This window comes from Coregonus lavaretus (assembly GCF_964263955.1).
Source record: "Coregonus lavaretus genome assembly, chromosome: 30".
In the NCBI taxonomy this organism is placed as follows: Eukaryota; Metazoa; Chordata; class Actinopteri; order Salmoniformes; family Salmonidae; genus Coregonus; species Coregonus lavaretus.
In genome coordinates this window covers 34,324,174-34,348,633 of record NC_140017.1, presented here as the reverse complement: position 1 = coordinate 34,348,633, position 24,460 = coordinate 34,324,174, and the positions used below count along the sequence as shown (strand labels likewise).

General features: G+C 44.3%; 1 protein-coding gene across 1 annotated transcript in view; it reads left to right on the top strand.

Annotated features, from left to right (window-relative positions):
- LOC311106221 (neutral amino acid uniporter 4-like) overlaps window positions 1–24,460 on the top strand; it is a 164,382-nt gene that overhangs the window by 30,441 nt on the left and 109,481 nt on the right. Inside the window, exon 9 of the mRNA XM_084148524.1 lies at window positions 9,393–9,562. Within this exon, the coding sequence (XP_084004650.1) occupies window positions 9,393–9,562 (170 nt within the window). The remainder of the gene's footprint in view (window positions 1–9,392; window positions 9,563–24,460) is intronic.

The window sequence follows — 24,460 nt, the reverse complement described above, 5'->3', positions numbered from 1 at the left end:
TCAAAAGTTTGTACACACCTACTCATTCAAGGGTTTTTCTTTATTTTGACTATTTTCTACATTGTAGAATAGTAGGTGTGTACAAACATATGGAATCATGTAGTAACCAAAAAAGTGTTAAACAAATCAAAATATATTTTATATTTTAGATTCTTCAAATAGCCACCCTTTGCCTTGATGACAGATTTGCATACTCTTGGCATTCTCTCAACCAGCTTCACCTGGAATGCTTTTTCAACAGTCTTGAAGGAGTTCCCACAAATGCTGAGCACTTGTTGGCTGGTTTTCCTTCACTCTGCCGACCGACTCATCCCAAACCATCTCAATTTGGTTGAGGTCGGGGGATTGTGGAGGCCAGGTCATCTGATGCACCACTCCATCACTCTCCTTCTTGGTAAAATAGCCCTTACACAGCCTGGAGGTGTGTTGTGTCATTGACCTATTGAAAAACAAATGATATTCCCACTAAGCCCAAACCAGATGGGATTGCGTATCGCTGCAGAATGCTGTGGTAGCCATGCTGGTTAAGTGTGCCTTGAATTCTAAATAAATCACAGACAGTGTCACCAGCAAAGCAACCCCACACCATATCACCTCCTCCTCCATGCTTACGGTGGGAACTACATGCAGAGATCATCCGTTCACCCACACCACGTCTCACAAAGACACGGCGAATTTGGACTCCAGACCAAAGGACATATTGCTAATTCCACCGGTCTAATGTCCATTGCTCGTGTTTCTTGGCCCAAGCAGGTCTTTTCTTCTTATTAGTGTCCTTTAGTAGTGGTTTCTTTGCAGCAATTCGACCTTGAAGACCTGATTCACACAGTCCCCTCTGAACAGTTGATGTTGAGATGTGTCTGTTACTTGAACTCTGTGAAGCATTTATTTGGGCTGCAATTTCTGAGGCTGGTAACTCTAATGAACTTATCCTCTGCAGCAGAGGTAAAATGACTGCTTGTTACAAAAGAGGTAGAGAGAGACAGAGGCACAACACTTTCATATGTTTGGAAACAACTCTCTCAGTAATCATATACTTTGCACACGAACCGCCGCCCGCTTGGAGTAAGAAATCATGAATGTATTTACGTGAGATGCAGCCGTGTAGTATTCGGAAACGGGCCGCCCTTGGAAGGGAGTAAGTTGGGTCTTCTCGCGGCTCGCTCTTAAGGCTCTGATTGTCCAACAGTTACAACAAATCTTCTACTGTTGTGGTCTTCTAGTTGTCCGAGGTCTGGTGACTTGTCATGTAGTCCTAAACAGAACTACAGAATGGATTTTCCTTTCACCGTCTTCTGGAAGATTGGTTCTTTGAAGATAGGCTACCCAGCCCTGTCCATGGTTCCCCAGTGGGGTGATGAGAGTTACTTATTAGGATGGTTTGGATAGAGTAGTAGAATGGTCCCACTTAAATTCACTTTTCTAGATTCTTTGCTCAGAACAGCTAATCAGCCGTACCAGTGGTTGTCGGGGAGGTGACTTATCGTCTCTACCTCGTGTTGCGATTCAGGGTTCGAACTACTTTGAACGTCCTTCTGGCCTGATATATTCCAACCATTTTTAACGTGTAGCAGCTGCTTCACGTCTTTCTGGTCTAAAGGTTAATTTCTCTACCAAGTCTTTATGCCCTCTTGTCGAAATGGGCTGTTCCGTCAGGCTGACACGCTCTCTGACCTCACTCGGGGCGTGGCTACTTACTGTGCAAAGTTTATAGATAGCCTTGATCTCTTTTGGCTCCTAAAATCACATTCCCATCTTAACAAAAATACTTTTATCATTTTTCATATTTCATACACAACGCATCGGATGAAAACTTTGTATATGTAGTGGGTATACTTACTAAGTTACAGTATTTCCTTTTATAGCATTTATAATGACATCACAAAATAACAACCCAATTGACATTATTGTTCTATAGACCTCCTCTGACCATTCCCCACATTCTTATGTTAGAAATATTGTTCCAGTATTCACTTTTTGAACGTGTTAGAGTATTGGTGGGAAAAGTCTGTTAACAAAGACATTCCTTTCGTTAATACTGGAGGGGGAGAGAGAGTCTCCTTCTCCATAAATTTACAACAGGCCGTGCAAACCTGATCTGCCCATTTTATCCTCCCAGGACAGCTATGACAACACACACTATCTGTTCAGTGATATACATCGACATGACGTATGTACACAAGCACATCCCAAGCTCATTTTGACATGTACAGTGGCTTGCGAAAGTATTCACCCCCCTTGGCATTTTTCCTATTTTGTTGCCTTACAACCTGGAATTAAAATGGATTTTTTGGGGGGGGTTGTATCATTTGATTTACACAACATGCCTACCACTTTAAAGATGTAAAATATATTTTTTGGTGAAACAAACAAGAAATAAGACAAAAAAACAGAACTTGAGCGTGCATAACTATTCACCCCCCCCCCCCCCCCCCCCCAAAGTCAATACTTTGTAGAGCCACCTTTTGCAGCAATTACAGCTGCAAGTCTCTTGGGGTATGTCTCTATAAGTTTGGCACATCTAGCCACTGGGATTTTTACCCATTCTTCAAGGCAAAACTGCTCCAGCTCCTTCAAGTTGGATGGGTTCCGCTGGTGTACAGCAATCTTTAAGTCATACCACAGATTCTCAATTGGATTGAGGTCTGGGCTTTGGTCTAGGCCAGGGGTGTCAAACTCATTTTAGCTCAGGGGCCACATGGAGGAAAATCTATTCCCAAGTGGGCCGGACCGGAAAAATCATGGTATATATAACTTAAAAACAACAACTTCAGATTGTTTTCTTTGTTTTAATACGATCAACATACAACATAAAGCTGGAGCCTGAGGACAGTGTGTCCAAAATAGTACAAGCACAACATCACTATTAATCATAAAACACGTCAAGTTTATTTGAAAATTCTAAAGAAAAAGAACACACAAACACACAATGCCTCAGTGATTAACAGAACTGTTTCACAGATCACAGAACTATATCAGGGTGTCATTTCTCAGGCAGAAATGTAGATAAAAATAATGAAATCCTGTTCCCCAAACAAGTGCAAGAACCACAGAGTCAAGAATAGGTTAAATATACAAATAAAATAAAATCAATTAAAAACAATAGCACATCAACATAAAAACATATAAACATAAAGCTGGAGCCTGAGGACAGTGTCCAAAAGCACAACATCACTATTAATCATAAAACACCTCAAGTTATTTGAAAGTTCTGAGGACAAAGAACACACAAACACACAATGCCTCAGTGATTCACAGAAGTATATCACAGATCACAGAACTATATCAGGGTGTCATTTCTCAGGCAGAAATGTAGATAAAAATAATGAAATCCTGTTCCCCAAACAAGTGCAAGAACCACAGAGTCAAGAATAGGTTAAATATACAAATAAAATAAAATCAATTAAAAACAATAGCACATCAACATAAAAACATATAAACATAAATCTGAAAGCGTTGCTCAAACTCCCGTAACAGTCCAGTTATTTTATCTTTGAACCGCTTCATGTCTGCCACATGTTGGGTCGCGCACACATTTTTCAGACAGGGGAAGTGAGCTGCATCACCACCGGCAAGTTGCGTCTCCCACAATGACAGCTTCAACTTGAAAGAACGTATGCTGTCATAATACTGCGTGACAACTTTGTTGCGCGCTTGCAGCTGTTTGTTCAAGTTATTCAGGTGCTCTGTAACATCCACCATAAATGCAAGGTCCGGCATCCATTCTGCGTAATGAAATTCTAACACTGGTTTGCCCTTTTCTTCCATGAACTGTTCAATTTCTTCTCGTAAATCAAAGAAACGCCTCAGCACAGCACCTCGGCTTAACCATCTTACCTCAGTGTGGTATGGCAGGCCATAGATGTGGTCTTTCTCTCTGAGAAGGCTGTCAAACTGACGGTGATTCAGGCTTCTGGATCGGATGAAATTAACAGTTTGGATGACCACCTTCATGACGTTATCCATCTTTAATGACTTGCAACACAAAGCCTCCTGGTGCAAAATACAGTGAAAAGTCAAAAAATCACGTCCTCCATTTGCAGATTGCACTTTCTCTCTGAACTTTGTCACAACGCCTGCTTTTTTCCCGATCATTGATAGCGCACCATCTGTAGCCAGGCTGACAGCGCGGGACCAGTCCACTCCGACCCTGTCCAGCGCGCCGACGAGTGCGGTAAAAATATCAGCTGCTGTCGTTGTATCTGTCATCGGCACCAACTCCACGAACTCCTCGGTGACGGTCAATGTGTCATCAACTCCGCGGATGAAAAAATGGCCAGTTGTGCAACATCTGTAATGTCCGTGCTTTCATCAATTGCAACCGAAAACGCAATAAATGACTTTACTTTTTGCTTCAACTGGCTGTCCAAATCCACTGAAAGATCGGAAATCCTGTCTGCAACTGTGTTTCTTGTCAGGCTGATATTTGCAAAAGCCTGCCGCTTTTCAGGGCACACAATCTCCGCTGCCTTCATCATGCATGTTTTTACAAATTCACCCTCACTAAATGGTTTTGAAGCCACTGCGATTTCATTAGCAATGAGGTAGCTAGCTTTCACTGCAGCGTCACTGATGTCTCGGCTGTGAGTAAACACAGACTGCTGTTTCTTCAGACCCGCCAACAGTTCATTCACCTTCTCTCATCTCCGCTGTCCTTGAAAGTTGTCATATTTGTCGGCATGAAGACTCACATAGTGGCGACAAAGGTTATATTCTTTCAGCACTGCAACATGCTCTGAACACACCAAACATACAGCTTTCCCATTCAATTCCGTGATTAAATAGGATGACCATTTTTCTTGGAACACTCTGCACTCTGCGTCCACTTTTCTCTTTTTTGACAGAGACATATTGGGGCAATGAGGGTGCCAAAGCACATAATGTTAAAAGTAGAAGCCGTAATAAATATCGCGGGCAAAACAAAGTAGCTCATTGGCTGCACGTGCTTGACCTACTTGCTCTGCCCCGGTATAAACAGTTTGCTTGCTTAACACAATTGCTATTGCGCCATCCAGTGGACGCAATTGGAACAGCAGTTTATTTTATTGAAAAATTGCAGCGCCTTTTTATACTTAAAAAAATAAATAAAATCTTTTTATTTATTTCTAAATCATCTCGCGGGCCGGATTAAACCCGTTTGCGGGCCTGATCCGGCCCGCGGGCCGTACGTTTGACACCCCTGGTCTAGGCCATTCCAAGATATTTAAATGTTTCCCCTTAAACCACTCAAGCATTGCTTTAGCAGTATGCTTAGGTTCATTGTCCTGCTGGAAGGTGAACCTCGTCCCAGTCTCAAATCTCTGGAAGACTGAAACAGGTTTCCCTCAAGAATTCCCCTGTATTTAGCGCCATCCTTCAATTCTGACTAGTTTCCCAGTACCTGCCAATGAAAAACATCCCCACAGCATGATGCTGCCACCACCATGCTTCACTGTGGGGATGGTGTTCCTGGGGTGATGAGAGGTGTTGGGTTTGCGCCAGACATAGCGTTTTCCTTGATGGCCAAAAAGCTCAATTTTAGTCTCATCTGTCCAGAGTACCTTCTTCCATATGTTTGGGGAGTCTCCCACATGCCTTTTGGCGAACACCAAACGTGTTTGCTTATTTTTTTCTTTAAGCAGTGGCTTTTTTCTGCCCACTCTTCCGTAAAGCCCAGCTCTGTGGAGTGTACGGCTTAAAGTGGTCCTATGGACAGATACGCCAATCTCCGCTGTGGAGCTTTGCAGCTCCTTCAGGGTTATCTTTGGTCTCTTTGTTGCCTCTCTGATTAATGCCATCCTTGCCTGGTCCGTGAGTTTTGCTGGGCAGCCCTCTTTTGGCAGGTTTGTTGTTGTGTTGTTGTGCCATATTCTTTCCATTTTTTAATAATGGATTTAATGGTGCTCCATGGGATGTTCAAAGTTTCTGATATTTTTTTATAACCCAATCCCGATCTGTACCCCTTGCTTAGTGGTGTTGCAGACTCTGGGGCCTTTCAGAACAGGTCTGTGTATATATACTGAGATCATGTGACAGATCATGTGACACTTAGATTGCACACTGGTGGACTTTATTTAACTAATTATGTGACTTCTTCTGAAGGTAATTGGTTGCACCAGATCTTATTTAGGGGCTTAATAGCAAAGGGGGTGAATACATATGCAGGCACCACTTTTCCGTTATTTATTTTTTAGAATGTTTTGAAACAAGTATTTTTTTTAAATTTCACTTCACCAATTTGGACTATTTTGTGAATGTCCATTGCATGAAATCCAAATAAAAATCTATTTAAATTACAGGTTGTAATGCAACAAAATAGGAAAAATGCTAAGGGGGATGAATACTTTGCAAGGCACTGTATGCATAATAAAACTCGCATTCATGGCATGCCTATTTACACCCACACACATCTCCCATTTACACCCACACACATTGTCTCTGTCACTCTCTTTTCCCACTCTGCCTCTGTCCAGAGTGATGTATGAACAGATCCACACACAGCAGGACTATAGCAGGCCAGGACTATAGCAGGCCAGGACTATAGCAGGCCAGGACTATAGTAGGCCAGGACTATAGCAGGCCAGGACTATAGCAGGCCAGGACTACAGCAGGCTGACAGGGCAGGTCTGGCGCTATCTTCTGTCCCAAGACTAATAGTGGAGAGAATCTGCTTAGGGTAATGTAATATCATACAGATGGAATATCATGTCGATTAATCATGTTCCGTGTCTCATTGGTAGCATGGACTTTTGACCTCTTCTCTCATTACAAGGGGATTGTGGCCAACCAGAGGTCAGCAGTAGTTAGTTGAGTTCTCAACCTTTTGGCCTGCACACAAAATGGCCGTTGGGTTGCTGTGGTGAGAGAAAGACGACACAATGACTCAGGTGATTGCCTTAAGGCTGCTACTCCTGCCAGATGATTTGTTGCAAGGCGCTGTTGGCGGCAGGCGATTGGCTGAGAGGTAATAGCTGGCTAGGCCTCCCTTCCCCACTGACAATCCCATATTGCCCTCTTCATTGCCTTAATACTAAATTGCTGTCAATTAACCTTTGATTGAGGACAAATTAGTTGGCTAGATCAACGAAGGAGAACTGTCGTAATGACTGCAGCCAAGAGCGAGCGAGAGGCTGTTCTTTAGAGTTATTATGTGTGACTGCATATTAGCTGTTCGAGTGCTAAGGTAGTGGCGAGCAAGAGAGCATGTCTAACCGAAGGGGAGAGGGGGGCTGATGAACGTGATTCAACCTCAGACAGTGTTGTGTCGGACGGACACCTTGAGAAATAAATTACTTCTCACTTTGATCTTCACGGTCAAGAACACATATTTGGGGGGATTAATGATGATTATCACTTTCATAAACTTCAAATAGTTTAGTCTCCTCATTCAATCTTTTTTGTCTTTCAATATCTGACCTTGTCTCAATGTTCTTGCTTTCATTTTCTCTCTTTCCACCAGCCGCTCTCGCTCTCATTCTTGCTCTCTCGCTCTCTTGCTCGCTGTCTTTCTCTCTCTCTTTCTCTCTCACTCTCTCCTCTTTCTCTCGCTCTCTTTCTCTTTCTTTCTCTCTCTCTTTCTCTCGCTCTCTCTTTCTCTCTCTTTCTCTTGCTCTCTGTCTCTCTCTTTCTCTCTCTCTTTCTCTCGCTCTCTCTTTCTCTCGATCTCTCTCTTTCTCTCACTTTCTCTCTCTCTCACTTTGTCTCTCTTTCTCTCTCTCACTCTTTCTCTCTTTCTCTCTCACTTCTCACTTTCTCTCGATCTCTCGATCTCTCTCTCTCTCTCTCTCTCTTTTCTATTTCTGTTTCTCATTTGCATGCTCCTCTCTGCTCAGTCTCTACTTCTTTGTTATCTTCTCTCCCTTTCTTCTCTCTCTCTTTCTCTCTCCATCTATCTATCCCATCCCTCTCCCCCCTCTCTTCCCCGTCTCCAATCCTCAGTCTCTTCCTGTCTCTGTTTCTCCTCCTCTCCTCCATCTCTCTCTCTCTGTATGTTGCTGCTCTTCTCTCAGTAGTGGGCTGTGCCCCAGGCTGAGAGGTCAGTGTTATTAGCTTGTTAACTGAACCACCTGTTGTTCTCAGCTCAATGCAGACTGGCTGTCTGCCCAATGCTGCCGTCTCACACACCCTGCTTGATGTGGCGGTAAGAAGGCGGAGGCTCATGGCACGGTGGCTTTGGTCTCTTAGATCGGTGGAGTTTTGGCATGTTACTTCTCTGGCTCTGAAGCAACTCCCTCACTGTTGGAGTCTTGGCTGGCTGGCCCTGTTACGGAGTTAATGTGGTTTGAAAGCAATGTGTCTTTGAGACGTTTTGTTGTGAGTGAGGCAAGGTTCTTGGACAGGTAGCCAAACAGGAGAAGCCCTTTCCAACTTTATATTGTGGCTTAATGTATCCACTTACTCTGACACAGAAAGCTATGTTCCTGTTGGCTGTGTGCTTTCATACCTTACAGTCTAATAGCGTTTTGTATGTATAATCAGTGCATCAGAGTCCAGGTCGTTGAAGTGTTCCCCATCCCTCGTGAATCACCAAATCAAACAGCAGTCAGAAAACACATCAGTCGCATCAGGAGGAGAGGTAACAAGCCCTTGTTAAGAACTGATCAGTCACAGCAAAGAAGGGAAGGGGAAAAAAACAACTAAGGAACAAGCGAAGATAGGAAAAAAAAATACATCTGTTCTTTGAATATGTATGTGACTTTGACAGCCAGGTTTAAACCTGTTCAAATTAAACTGTTGTTTACCCCAATTAGAAAGCATCCATATTTTCTCGAGGTAAGGAGGAGAAGAGAGGGAGGGGGGAGAGAGAGAGAGGGAATGAAAGAAAGAGAAAGGTGCGAGTGTCTGGGGATCTCATTATACCACTGTTTCTTTATGTGGATGTTTGGTGATGAATGGCGATCATTAATTCCTCTGCCCAGATCGAGAGGCGTTCCCGGGGCAGAGAGCGGAGAGCAATTCCTCAGTCAGTGTGTGGTACTTAGCAGTGATAATGTTCCCTGCCACCCACCATGCAGCATCCCCACAGGGTACTAGCCAAACGGCAACACCTCAAACATCCAACCCCCACCCTCCCACTCACCCAGCATCCAACGATCCTCATCCACAGCAAAATTCTGATCCCGCTCAAAATGGAGAACTTGGTAAACGTCTGGGGCTAATGTAGGTCACCATGTATATTGTAATCAGAGACTAGTCCTCCTGACTGCTCCATTATCGTTCTCTATGCCAAGAGTTTGTTATTCAGTAGAAGACTGATGCTTTTCATCTTTTCATGGCTTTTTCAGATCTCAATACTTTGTTTTTCGGGGCACTGTTTCCATCCTTTTATTCAAGATGGTAATGTATTTGTCTTGTATTGCTTTTATTATACAGCATTCCTGACAATTTGCTCTCCCTGTGTGTGTGTGCGGAAGGTTCTTCCTCTAGAGAACCAGATGAAGGAACCGAAGCGGTTCCCCGTGGCTCTGAACATCGGGATGGGCATCACCATCGTCCTCTATGTTGTCTTGGCAACGCTGGGCTACCTCCACTTTGGTGACGACATCAAAGGGAGCATAACCCTTAACCTTCCTCATAACGCATGGTAAGCCCTATCACATAAACAGGAACATGGTGTATAGCTTACTGGGGGGCGAGCGAGAGAGATAGAGAGAACTAATCCATTTCCATAATGCTCCGGGACACGGTGTCTGTTAGTGGATTCGGTCTGGGTGGCTGGCCTTTAAACGAGCCCGTTGTAAAGAGAGCTAGAAACAAATTGACCTGCTCTGCCTCCGAGTAAAAGCTTTCTCTGATTCTGTAGAATACAGAGAGGCTAGGGCGGCCATCTCAGTAGTATGGAGCGGTGCTGACATGGTGAAGGTATTGTGTTTGACTGTGTAATCTGTGTGTGTGTTTACATCATGTTTGTGTTATGATTTGCGTGTGTGGATGTGTACTGTGTGTTTGTGTTCAATGTTCGACTGTGTAATCTGTGTGTGTGGTTACATCATGTTTGATTATGATTTGCGTGTGTGAGAGTATTATGCGCTGTCTCCACTATGCTTGGGCGGTGTCCAGATTGTCCTACCTTCATACTGACCTTGTGCCATCCTGGGATATTCGGTAATACCGGCACTAAACACAGGGGCGCTATTGTCAAACCCCATTGAGCCTCTTTAATCCGAAGGTTAGCAATGCTAACAATTACATGAAGAATCCCATAGCGAATGCTAGCTAAATGCTAACAAGTGCAATGCGAAAATATTATGCAGTCTCTGACAAAATATTTGCAGGACTGACATCCCAGCTCATAATGTTATACAAGTAACAAAAAACTGCTATTCACATTTTCATAATGTGACAGGTGAAATGAAGAACGCGATCTGTAGCTACAAATATTCAAATTTTATTTAAAAACGTCAAAGAAATAGTTTCAACGGTATTGATAAACCATCCCATGGCTATTTTCAAATACCCCGGTATGTGGTATATGGTCCAAGCCTAGTATGGATGTAGTGTGTCTGTGATATGTCAGTTATGTGTATTGCTTCAGAGGTCTGCGCTGGACTGATTTATTCATCCCGCACCGGCAGACGCACCCCGCCCGCTCCTGGTGGCTTTCTGTCTGACTCCCACCCGCTACTGCAAGAACTTGTCCCGAACCCAACCGCAGTCCCGCAATGTTATTTTAGGGGTATGTGACGCAGCTCACTTGACAGCTGTCGCCTCCTTCCTCTGCCTGGGCTCCCGTCGGCCATGCAAACTGCGGAGGCTCTTTTTACGCACGTCTTCCGGCACTACGGGATCCCGGAGGACATTGTGTCAGATCGTGTCCCTCAGTTCACGTGTCCCTCACGCGTATGGAAAGCGTTCATGGAACGCCTGGGGGTCATGGTCAGTCCCAGCAATTTTGCGCCATATAGGCAATATCAAAATGTGCAAAAATAACCTAAGAAACAGGTTACATTACCAGAGATTCTCACATGGCCCATTTATATTAGGCTATCGGTATTACTGGTATACTGATATATTATAATATATTTTTTGTATCTCAAAATCATTGTAATGTGTTTAACCTTCAAAATCTAAACTAAAATTATTACAATCTAAAAGACAAAATTCAACCAGAGAGCGCCCTTAGATCATGGGAAAAGGCCGCACTTGACCGTTGCACTTGAATCATTCCCACAGTGAATGACTAGGCCCGCTACGCTATGAAACCACACACTATTGCAGAAACGTTGATATTACCGCCCGCAATTGATATGGTGAAACAATGTGTGGGGACGCAGAGGCACAGAAACTCACATCAATACCTTTGTCAGATAACACTGTTAAACAAATAATGTATGCTATTGCTAGCAATCAAGAGGAAACTGTGACTGAACGACTCCAAAACTCCCCAGCTTATGCTCTCCAAATGGATGTTAGCTGTGAGGGCCGAGATGCCCATGCATGTGGGGAGATGATATTCACGAGGACATATTGTTCTGTCTCATGATTCCCAAGCATGAAACTGCACAGGTGATGTTCAGTGTGCGCCATGGCTATATTGACGAAAAACAGATTCCATGGGATCGAATGGTGGGCTTTTGCACAGATGGGATTGCTCAGATAGATCCCCATCTATGGCGGAACGGCGGGCAGGCCTCTGCACTCTAAGTGTCCCACACGAGTGATGACTGCTCACCTCCAACGCTTGGAAGAGCACTTTGGGAACTACTTCCCAATCCGTTTGACTGTGATCCTGGCTCAGTTGACATACCGGTAAGTGAAATTGAACAATTAAAGTACATTTCTTCTTTCTCACTCCCCGAGTGACAAACCTCACCATGGGCTTCACCATAGCATACCTCATCTGGGCATTTTACACTGGGCTGGGCCATACATACAGTAATATAGAAGACCAGTGGTCCCGACAGAGATCTTTGCTGCGCGGTCAGTATCTTATGATAAGCTGTGATAAGCTGTAGACCACACTATTTACCAAGAGAGTTTTCATCTATACTTTTCATAGCTGTCTATTTACCACCACAAACCAATGCTGGCATTAAGATTGCACTGAATGAGTTGTACAAGGCCATTAATCAACAGGAAAACGCTCATCCAGATGCAGCGCTCCTAGTAGCAGGGGACTTTAATGCAGGGAAACTTAAATCCGTTCTACCTCATTTCTACCAGCATGTTAAATGTGCAACCAGAGGGGAAAAAACTCTAGACCACCTTTACTCCACACACAGAGACGCATACAAAGCTCTCCCTCGCCCTCCATTTGGCAAATCTGACCATAACTCTATCCTCCTGATTCCTGCTTATAAGCAAAAACTGAAGCAGGAAGCACCAGTGACTCGGCTAATAAAAAAGTGGTCAGATGACGCAGATGCTAAGCTACAGGACTGTTTTGCTAGCACAGACTGGAACATGTTCAGGGATTCTTCAGACAGCATTGAGGAGTACACCACATCAGTCACTGGCTTCATCAATAAGTGCATCGATGATGTCGTCCCCACAGTGACCGTACGTACATACCCCAACCAGAAGCCATGGATTACAGGAAACATCCGCACTGAGCTAAAGGGTAGAGCTGCCGCTTTCAAGGAACGGGACTCTAACCCGGACGCTTATAAGAAATCCCGCTATGACCTCCGACGAACCATCAAACAGGCAAAGAGTCAATACAGGTCTAAGATTGAATCATACTACACTGGCTCTGACGCTCGTCGGATGTGGCAGGGCTTGAAAACTATTACAGACTACAAAGGGAAGCACAGCCGCGAGCTGCCCAGTGACACAAGCCTACCAGACGAGCTAAACCACTTCTATGCTCGCTTCGAGGCAAGCAACACTGAAGCATGCATGAGAGCACCAGCTGTTCCGGACGACTATGTGATCACGCTCTCCGTAGCCGATGTGAGTAAGACTTTTAAGCAGGTCAACATTCACAAGGCCGCAGGGCCAGACGGATTACCAGGACGTGTACTCCGAGCATGTGCTGACCAACTGGCAAGTGTCTTCACTGACATTTTCAACATGTCCCTGACTGAGTCTGTAATACCAACATGTTTCAAGCAGACCACCATAGTCCCCGTGCCCAAGAACTCTAAGATAACCTGCCTAAATGACTACCGACCCGTGGCACTGACGTCTGTAGCCATGAAGTGCTTTGAAAGACTGGTCATGGCTCACATCAACAGCATAATCCCAGAAACCCTAGACCCACTCCAATTTGCATACCGCCCCAACAGATCCACAGATGATGCAATCTCTATCGCACTCCACACTGCCCTTTCCCACCTGGACAAGAGGAACACCTACGTGAGAATGCTATTCATTGACTACAGCTCAGCATTCAACACCATAGTGCCCTCAAAGCTCATCACTAAGCTAAGGATCCTGGGACTAAACACCTCCCTCTGCAACTGGATCCTGGACTTCCTGACGGGCCGCCCCCAGGTGGTAAGGGTAGGTAACAACACATCTGCCACACTGATCCTCAACACGGGGGCCCCTCAGGGGTGCGTGCTCAGTCCCCTCCTGTACTCTCTGTTCACCCATGACTGCATGGCCAGGCACGACTCCAACACCATCATTAAGTTTGCCGACGACACAACAGTGGTAGGCCTGATCACCGACAACGATGAGACAGCCTATAGGGAGGAGGTCAGAGATCTGGCCGTGTGGTGCCAGGACAACAACCTCTCCCTCAACGTGACCAAGACAAAGGAGATGATTGTGGACTACAGGAAAAAAAAGAGGACTGAGCACGCCCCCATTCTCATCGACGGGGCTGTAGTGGAACAGGTTGAGAGCTTCAAGTTCCTTGGTGTCCACATCACCAACGAACTATCATGGTCCAAACACACCAAGACAGTCGTGAAGAGGGCACGACAAAGCCTATTCCCCCTCAGGAGACTAAAAAGATTTGGCATGGGTCCTCAGATCCTCAAAAAATTCTACAGCTGCACCATCGAGAGCATCCTGACTGGTTGCATCACCGCCTGGTATGGCAACTGCTTGGCCTCTGACCGCAAGGCACTACAGAGGGTAGTGCGTACGGCCCAGTACATCACTGGGGCAAAGCTCCCTGCCATCCAGGACCTCTATACCAGGCGGTGTCAGAGGAAGGCCCTCAAAATTGTCAAAGACTCCAGTCACCCTAGTCATAGACTGTTCTCTCTGCTACCGCACGGCAAGCGGTACCGGAGTGCCAAGTCTAGGTCCAAAAGACTTCTCAACAGCTTCTACCCCCAAGCCATAAGACTCCTGAACAGCTAATCATGGCTACCCGGACTATTTGCACTGCCCCCCCACCCCATCCTTTTTACGCTGCTGCTACTCTGTTAAGTATTTATGCATAGTCACTTTAACTCTACCCACATGTACATATTACCTCAACTAGCCGGTGCCCCCGCACATTGACTATGCAACGGTACCCCCCTGTATATATAGCCTCCCTACTGTCACTTTATTCTATTGTGTATATATAGCCTCCCTACTGTCACTTTATTTTTTACTTCTGCTCTTTTTTTTTTTCTCAACACTTTTTTGTTGTTGTTTTATTCTTACTTTTTTGTTTAAAATAAATGCACTGTTGGTTAAGGGCTGTAAGTAAGCATTTCACTGTAATGTCTGCACCTGTTGTATTCGGCGCATGTGACCAATAAAATTTGATTTGATTTGATTTGATTTGATTTGTTTGGGTCTCATTTAATTAATCAACAGGCCCAAATGTAATTAGATTGAGGGGGGACTAGCGTTACAGCTTTCAGGTGATTGATGACTGCAAATTTCATTATCCCTCATGTTTGATAAACGCAGCTTCATCAAGTGCCAGCCAGACCCCGTCCCCCCCCCCCCCCCCCCCCCGTCCCCCCTCATTCCCCCCCGTCCTCATAGTATGAGTTGCTGTCCTCACAGTATGAGTTGCTGTCCTCATAGTATGAGTTGCTGTCCTCACAGTATGAGTTGCTGTCCTCACAGTATGAGTTGCTGTCCTCATAGTATGAGTTGCTGTCCTCACAGTATGAGTTGCTGTCCTCATAGTATGAGTTGCTGTCCTCATAGTATGAGTTGCTGTCCTCACAGTATGACTTGCTATTCTCCATCCTCTTGGGCTCCTGGCTAGTAAGGACTTACACCATTGCCACCTCTCTTTCCTTAATTGCCTATACGCCCTGTCCTTTCTTCCCCTCCGCCGGGTTGCTGCCAGTGGGCCTTGTCTGTTGTCAGAACTGGGAGGAGAACGTCTTTCATGGCTTTCCCTCTGGTAGTGTGTGGTGGGGGGGGGGGGGGGGGTTGAGAGAGAGAGAGAGCGAGAGAGTGCGAGAGAGAGAGAGGGAGGATTTATTTCACTTTTGTTTACTATCTACTTCACTTGCTTTGGCAATGTTAACATACGTTTCGCATGCCAATAAAGCCCTTCAATTGAATTGATAGATCACATCGACTGCTTGTAAGGAAATAGAAAGCTGGGAAGACGACCCAACATGTTCCTGACTGGAGGCACATTTTATGTGGTTGAAATAGCCCACTATCAACTTTTATGATGCTACAGATGGTGTCTAACTGCTCATTTGCATTCTCTCAAGATGCCTCACTAAATATTTCTGGCCGCTTTATTTTCAACTCTCCATTTCGCAGCTTTTCTCTCATTGAATTAAACGGCAACATTGTCCTTTTTGCCTCCATGGATAGACGTTCACTTTTTCTGCCCCTTCCCAAAAGCATTTTGCGTGTAGGCAATTTGGTAGGCGGACAGTTAGGCCCAAGCTTAGGCTTATGCGCTAATGCCAGATAGCCTAATATAATGAACGAAAAACCTCAATGTAGCCTATACAGTGGCTTGCGAAAGTATTCCTATTTTGTTGCCTTACATCCTGGAATTAAAATTGATTTTTTGGGGGGTTTGTATCATTTGATTTACACAACATACCTACCACTTTGAAGATGCAAAATAATTTTTTTTGTGAAACAAACAAGAAATAAGACAAAAAAACAGAACTTGAGCGTGCATAACTATTCACCCCCCCAAAGTCAATACTTTGTAGAGCCACCTTTTGCAGCAATTACAGCTGCAAGTCTCTTTGGGTATGTCTCTATAAACTTGGCACATCTAGCCACTGGGATTTTTGCCCATTCTTCAAGGCAAAACTTCTCCAGCTCCTTCAAGTTGGATGGGTTCCGCTGGTGTACAGCAATCTTTAAGTCATACCACAGATTCTCAATTGGATTGAGGTCTGGGCTTTGACTAGGCCATTCCAAGACATTGAAATGTTTAAACCACTCGAGTGTTGCTTTAGCAGTATGCTTAGGGTCATTGTCCTGCTGGAAGGTGAACCTCCGTCCCAGTCTCAAATCTCTGGAAGACTGAAACAGGTTTCCCTCAAGAATGTCCCTGTATTTAGCGCCATCCATCATTCCTTCAATTCTGACCAGTTTCCCAGTCCCTGCCGATGGATGATGAGAGGTGTTGGGGTGATGAGAGGTGTTGGGTTTGCACCAGATATAGCGTTTTTCTTGATGGCCAAAAAGCTCAATTTTAGTCTCATCTGACCAGAGTACCTTCTTCCATATGTTTGGGAAGTCTCCCACATGGCTTTTGGCGAACACCAAACATGTTTGCTTATTTTTTTCTTTAAGCAATGGCTTTTTTCTGGCCACTCTTCTGTAAAGCCCAGCTCTGTGGAGTGTACGGCTTAAAGTGGTCCTATGGACAGATACTCCAATCTCCGCTGTGGAGCTTTGCAGCTCCTTCAGGGTTATCTTTGGTCTCTTTGTTGCCTCTCTGATTAATGCCCTCCTTGCCTGGTCCGTTAGTTTTGGTGGGCGGTCCTCTCTTGGCAGGTTTTTTATGTGGTGCCATATTCTAATCATTTTTTAATAATGGATTTAATGGTGCTCCGTGGGATGTTCAATGTTTCAGATACATTTTTTCCACAACTGTTTCCCTGACCTGTTTGGAGAGCTCCTTGGTCTTCATGGTGCCGCTTGCTTGGTGGTGCCCCTTGCTTAGTGGTGTTGCAGACTCTGGGGCCTTTCAGAACAGGCCAAGCACGCCTCCAACTCAATCATTAAGTTTGCAGACGACACAATAGTAGTAGGCTTGATTACCAACAATGACGAGACTGCCTACAGGCAGGAGGTGAGGGCTCTGGGAGTGTGGTGCCAGGAAAATAACATCTCACTCAATGTCAACAAAACAAAGGAGATGATCATGGACTTCAGGAAACAGCAGAGGGTGCACCCCCCTATCCACATCGACGGGACCACAGTGGAGAAGGTGGAAAGCTTCAAGTTCTTTGGCGTACACATCACTGACAAACTGAAATGGTCCACCTACGCAGACAGTGTGGTGAAGAAGGCGCAACAGAGCCTCTTTAACCTCAGGAGGCTGAAAACATTTGGCTTGGCACCTAAAACCCTCACAAACTTTTACAGATGCACAATTGAGAGCATCCTGTCGGGCTGTATCACCACCTGGTACGGCAACTGCACCGCCCGCAACCGCAGGGCTCTCCAGAGGGTGGTGCGGTTTGCCGAACGCATTACCGGGGGCAAACTACCCGCCCTCCAAGACACCTACAGCACCCGATGTCACAGGAAGGCCAAAAAGATAATCAAGGACATCAACCACCCGAGCCACTGCCTGTTCACCCCGCTATCATCCAGAAGGCAAGGTCAGTACAGGTGCATCAAAGCTGGGACCGAGAGAATAAAAAACAGCTTCTATCTCAAGGCCATCAGACTGTTAAATAGCCATCACTAGAGGCTATTGCTGCATATTGAAATCACTGGCCATTTTAAGAAATGTAACACTAGTCACTTGAATAATGTTTACATATCTTGCTCTACTCATCTCATATGTATATACTGTATTCTATAATATTCTACTGTATCTTAGTCCATGCCGCTCTGTCGTTGCTTGTCCATGTATATATTCTTAAATTCCATTCCTTACTAGATTTGTGTGTATTGGGTATATGTTGTGAAATTGTTAGATATTACCTGTTAGATATTACTGCACTGTCGGAGCTAGAAGCACAAGCATTTCGCTATACCCGCAATAACATCTGCTAAACACGTATACAGTGGGGAGAACAAGTATTTGATACACTGCCGATTTTGCAGGTTTTCCTACTTACAAAGCATGTAGAGGTCTGTCATTTTTATCATAGGTACACTTCAACTGTGAGAGACGGAATCTAAAACAAAAATCCTGAAAATCACATTGTATGATTTTTAAGTAATTAATTTGCATTTTATTGCATGACATAAGTATTTGATCACCTACCAACCAGTAAGAATTCCGGCTCTCACAGACCTGTTAGTTTTTCTTTAAGAAGCCCTCCTGTTCTCCACTCATTACCTGTATTAACTGAACCTGTTTGAACTCGTTGCCTGTATAAAAGACACCTGTCCACACACTCAATGAAACAGACTCCAACCTCTCCACAATGGCCAAGACCAGAGAGCTGTGTAAGGACATCAGGGATAAAATTGTAGACCTGCACAAGGCTGGGATGGGCTACAGGACAATAGGCAAGCAGCTTGTTGAGAAGGCAACAACTGTTGGCTCAATTATTAGAAAATGGAAGAAGTTCAAGATGACGGTCAATCACCCTCGGTCTGGGGCTCCATGCAAGATCTCACCTCGTGGGGCATCAATGATCATGAGGAAGGTGAGGGATCAGCCCAGAACTACACGGCAGGACCTGGTCAATGACCTGAAGAGAGCTGGGACCACAGTCTCAAAGAAAACCATTAGTAACACACTACACCGTCATGGATTAAAATCCTGTAGCGCACGCAAGGTCCCCCTGCTCAAGCCAGCGCATGTCCAGGCCCATCTGAAGTTTGCCAGTGACCATCTGGATGATCCAGAGGAGGAATGGGAGAAGGTCATGTGGTCTGATGAGACAAAAATATAGCTTTTTGGTCTAAACTCCACTCACCATGTTTGGAGGAAGAAGAAGGATGAGTACAACCCCAAGAACACCATCCCAACCGTGAAGCATGGAGGTGGAAACATCATTCTTTGGGGATGCTTTTCTGCAAAGGGGACAGGACGACTGCACCGTATTGAGGGGAGGATGGATGGGGCCATGTATCGCGAGATCTTTGCCAACAACCTCCTTCCCTCAGTAAGAGCATTGAAGATGGGTCGTGGCTGGGTCTTCCAGCATGACAACGACCCGAAACACACAGCCAGGGCAACTAAGGAGTGGCTCCGTAAGAAGCATCTCAAGGTCCTGGAGTGGCCTAGCCAGTCTCCAGACCTGAACCCAATAGAAAATATTTGGAGGGAGCTGAAATGGCCACTACTAAACTCGCTAATGAAAACAAAGGCATAATTAGCATCAACATTAGCATTTACAATAAACCTTTCAAAACATCCTGAAGCGGAAGAAACCAATAAACTAGAGGTGCGCAATATGTGGCTAAAATTGCGAACATGACCGGTGCGGGCTCACCTAAGAAGCCAGTGCAATAGCTGTAGTAAGTAGCCAGGTTGGCGATACCAAACAAAGACAAAACAATGCTAAACATTTCTAAATAAATGATATGATAACCAGACTCTTGTGTTTTGTGTTCTTATATAATACAAAGCATAATATTTGATGAGAGTAGCGATAGCAAGAAATCAGCCCCAAGGTTCGCCAAAGTATGCGTCGTCTGGTCTTTAGCGTCCTAACGCAGGTAGCGTAGCGGGCAATGCTCTCCTAACCCCACCCCGTGACCAGCAAGTACATAAAACATCTTCCATTCAGGCTGCAAAGGCAACGGTTTCCTCCTTAACTAGCTTTAATGGCGTGCAGCCGGGGGAAAAAACTGGGAAAATGTGCATTCTGTCTTAATAAAACACAATTTTCCACCATCATGCTAGGGTGACTAATGCTACTCCCGTGCGTTGCGTACATCGTTCAGCCAATCAAGTTGCACCAGTCTGTTGTTTACCCGTCTGACCGCTGTAAACAAAACGGACAGGAGTAGCATTAGCCACCCTAGCATGGTGGTGGAAAATTGTGTTTTATTAAGACAGAACGTGTACCAAACAATGCGTGGGGAGAAATGGAGGGAAATGTCCCGACGTGGCGATGGCTCACAGGCATATCATCACCGTTCATTTATAAGCTCTGTGATCGTCACACTACCTCCAGAAGAAAACAGTTTTGAAGTTTTCCAGCTGCTTGGCCTGCGCTTTTTTTGCCTCTGGCCATGACAAGTGGATGTTATTGACTGGGGAAGCAGAGCCCACTGTATTCTTAGTTCCTACTGTACTCCACAGCCAGCCAGGAAGAGTCAGAGTTTGGTAGTGCCACTGCAGGATATAGACTAGAGAGCTTTGTTGTCTGTCAATGGCCCTATAATGTTCTATTTCGGAACTATACCTTGTTAATATATTTAGAAGATACATTTTTCATATGCATATCATTTGTTTATGGCTTAATGCAGATATTTTTTTATAGTGCTGCTATTCATTTATTTTACAGAAGTCGTGAGTTTTTGGTTGGCGTTTTTATGTTTGTGATTTAAAATGCAAACCGATGCCAGAATATCAAACCCTTGTGAGTGCCTTTGCAAGTATGGAGTCTCATCACACAAATGTGTTCCACTTTGCTGCCGCTCTCGCCCGGCACTGCCTGTCACACACAAACACACACACCAGACCTAGGTTGAAATACTATTTAAAAAATCTCATTTACTTTCAAATACGTTCATACAAGTAAGTGTTCAGATAGTTGAATATTTTAATGTATTTGGGAATACGCTTGGAAAGTATTTTAAATACTCAAATATACTAACTCAAATGCACTCCCATACATTTAACCCAGGTATTTGAAATAAGTATTTGAAAATCCTGTCAAATACAATTTGTCAGACTATTTGGTTTTTACAAATAACCATTCAAATACTCAAATAAAAGTACTTGTTTTAGGCTGTGTATTGGAAAATACTCAAATACACAAAGTTTTAAAATACCAGATACTCAAATACACATGTATTTGAACCAAGGTCTGACGCGCCCGCGCACACACACACAAACACACACACGCTGGGGTGCAGATGCCTTTTGATATCTGGTGGCTTGGGCCGTGAGGCAAGGCGGGGTGCGTGGGTTAAAGTGTTTGGATTGGATGACTTCCTGGCCTGTTTATGGCTGGTAGCAACCTGGGAGATTTAGCGTTAGGTGTCAGATGGGCTGGGGTTGCCTGAGGTGGCCATAACCCATAATCTTCTGCTTCCACAGAGTCGACCCATGGTTAATCACACCACGCACAGCTTTATTCCTCTGGGGTGGTGTGTGTGTGTGTGTGTGTGAGTGAGTGTGTGTGTGAGAGAGAGAGACAGACACTGGCCTCATCTCAGCAGGCTGCCTGTATATTGGCCACACTTGCTTCCAACACACCTATGAGACTCCTGTTGCAACACACTTTCTCCTCCTTTAGACCAAACACTGTCACTGACCCCTGTTGTTAAACACACTTTAGACCAAACTAGGGCTGTCACCGACGAAGAAAAATCTTGGTCGACTGAAAGTCGTCTGTTCTTTCGACCAATCGATTGGTAGAAATGTTAAAACTTGTATTTTTCCATATACAGTGGGGAGAACAAGTATTTGATACATTGCCGATTTTGCAGGTTTTCCTACTTACAAAGCATGTAGAGGTCTGTAATTTTTATCATAGGTACACTTCAACTGTGAGAGATGCAATCTAAAACAAAAATCCAGAAAATTACATTGTATGATTTTTAAGTAATTAATTTGTATTTTATTGCATGACATAAGTATTTGATCACCTACCAACCAGTAAGAATTCCGGCTCTCACAGACCTGTTAGTTTTTCATTAAGAAGCCCTCCTGTTCTCCATTCATTACCTGTATTAACTGCACCTGTTTGAACCTGTTAACTGTATAAAAGACACCTGTCCACACACTCAATCAAACAGACTCCAACCTATCCACAATGGCCAAGACCAGAGAGCTGTGTAAGGACATCAGGGATAAAATTGTAGACCTGCACAAGGCTGGGATGGGCTACAGGACAATAGGCAAGCAGCTTGGTGAGAAGGCAACAACTGTTGGCGCAATTATTAGGAAATGGAAGAAGTTCAAGATGACGGTCAATCACCCTCGGTCTGGGGCTCCATGCAAGATCTCACCTCGTGGGGCATCAATGATTATGAGGAAGGTGAGGGATCAGCCCAGAACTACACGGCAGGACCTGGTCAATGACCTGAAGAGAGCTGGGACCACAGTCTCAAAGAAAACCATTAGTAACACACTACGCCGTCATGGATTAAAATCCTGCAGCGCACGCAAGGTCTCCCTGCTCAAGCTAGCGCATGTCCAGGCCCGTCTGAAGTTTGCCAATGACCATCTGGATGATCCAGAGGAGGAATGGGAGAAGGTCATGTGGTCTGATGAGACAAAAATAGAGCTTTTTGGTCTAAACTCCACTCGCCGTGTTTGGAGGAAGAAGAAGGATGAGTACAACCCCAAGAACACCATCCCAACCGTGAAGCATGGAGGTGGAAACATCATTCTTTGGGGATGCTTTTCTGCAAAGGGGACAGGACGACTGCACCGTATTGAGGGGAGGATGGATGGGGCCATGTATCGCGAGATCTTGGCCAACAACCTCCTTCCCTCAGTAAGAGCATTGAAGATGGGTCGTGGCTGGGTCTTCCAGCATGACACTGACCCGAAACACACAGCCAGGGCAACTAAGGAGTAGCTCCATAAGAAGTATCTCAAGGTCCTGGAGTGGCCTAGCCAGACCTGAACCCAATAGAAAATCTTTGGAGGGAGCTGAAAGTCCGTATTGCCCAGCGACAGCCCCAAAACCTGAAGGATCTGGAGAAGGTCTGTATGGAGGAGTGGGCCAAAATCCCTGCTGCAGTGTGTGCAAACCTGGTCAAGACCTACAGGAAACGTATGATCTCTGTAATTGCAAACAAAGGTTTCTGTACCAAATATTAAGTTCTGCTTTTCTGATGTATCAAATACTAATGTCATGCAATAAAATGCAAATTAATTACTTAAAAATCTAACAATGTGATTTTTAGATTCCGTCTCTCACAGTTGAAGTGTACCTATGATAAACATTACAGACCTCTACATGCTTTGTAAGTAGGAAAACCTGCAAAATCGGCAGTGTATCAAATACTTGTTCTCCCCACTGTATAGTCACACCCTATGTGTTTTAATAAAATCAACTATATATACATTGAGCTTGTCTGATGCTTTAATAAGCGCACTGTTTGATGAAATAAGACACAAATGACTCAAGAGAGAGCCAGAGATCAGTATAACCAGAAGAAAAAACCTTAACACGCTCAGACTGACTTTCAGAGATTCTGCCGTTACTCTACTGAATTTGCCGGTAATAGGCTACACGAGGAGTCTGCAAACGTTCTCATGTGGAATGCGAATTTATCTTACCATTTTTACCGATCTGCGTGCCAGTTATGGTTTTCATATGCACAATTACGTGGAACAGTTTCATTTCATTTATAATATCGTCTTCGTATCTCAAAATCATTGTTATGTGGTTAATCAAAATGATTCTATTGCCATTGCCAACTATGTAAAAATAGCCTACATAAAGCCAAGTAGAAAATATCCTGATAAAAATAAATATCCTATAAATCACATTGGCTACACATGGCCTGTCTGCAATGAACTTGAAACAATGTATCAACTATCAACTTGGGTCCGGCCCGAACCTAGTGCTTGCAAACATGCAACATTGTATAAAATATTCTGGACCCTCAGAGTTTCCACTGCCAGTGAACTCGGGACAGACACAGCTGTATGCTATTTGTGCAAGGGATAAGAAATAATCAGGTAGGCCTATTTTATGATATTTCCACTGGATCAGAGCATGACATTTTTCCCTTTCCCGCTGAGTGGTTGTCAAAAGGAAGAGAGCTGGAAAGATTGTTCAAATACATGTCATTCTCAAAGGCTGTAAAAACAGACTTTGTTTGCTTGCTGTATGAGGTGAAGAAAACATTACTTTGAGAAGCTCCACAGGTCATTAGTGGTGTCGCGTTAAGCCAATCAGAAATACTATCAGATCCCCAAATGGGCACATTTATATGCCTACATTTGCGCGCAGGCCTGGTAGCCTATAGGCCAACTTCTATGCGTAATCAGGTGTGCATCATTACTCAACATTGACAGTAGCGCTCTAAACAAAAGACAATGACTAAATTAACAAAACTCGTAAATGGAATGAAATCAACCAAAACTTGTTTCTCACAAGTGTAGCATAGGTTGTGCGCTCTGCAAACAACGTGTCCACTCCGACAATGAGATCGGTAAAAGACTGGAATAATATTATATTGAATGCATTAACAGACATTAACATAACCAAACAAACATTGTAGATTAAAATGATAGGAATTAACAGTAAATGTACTACTGGTGATATATGTAATGGAGAATTGATAGACTAACAATCTACGCAAACAATTCACACAATTAAGTTATGAA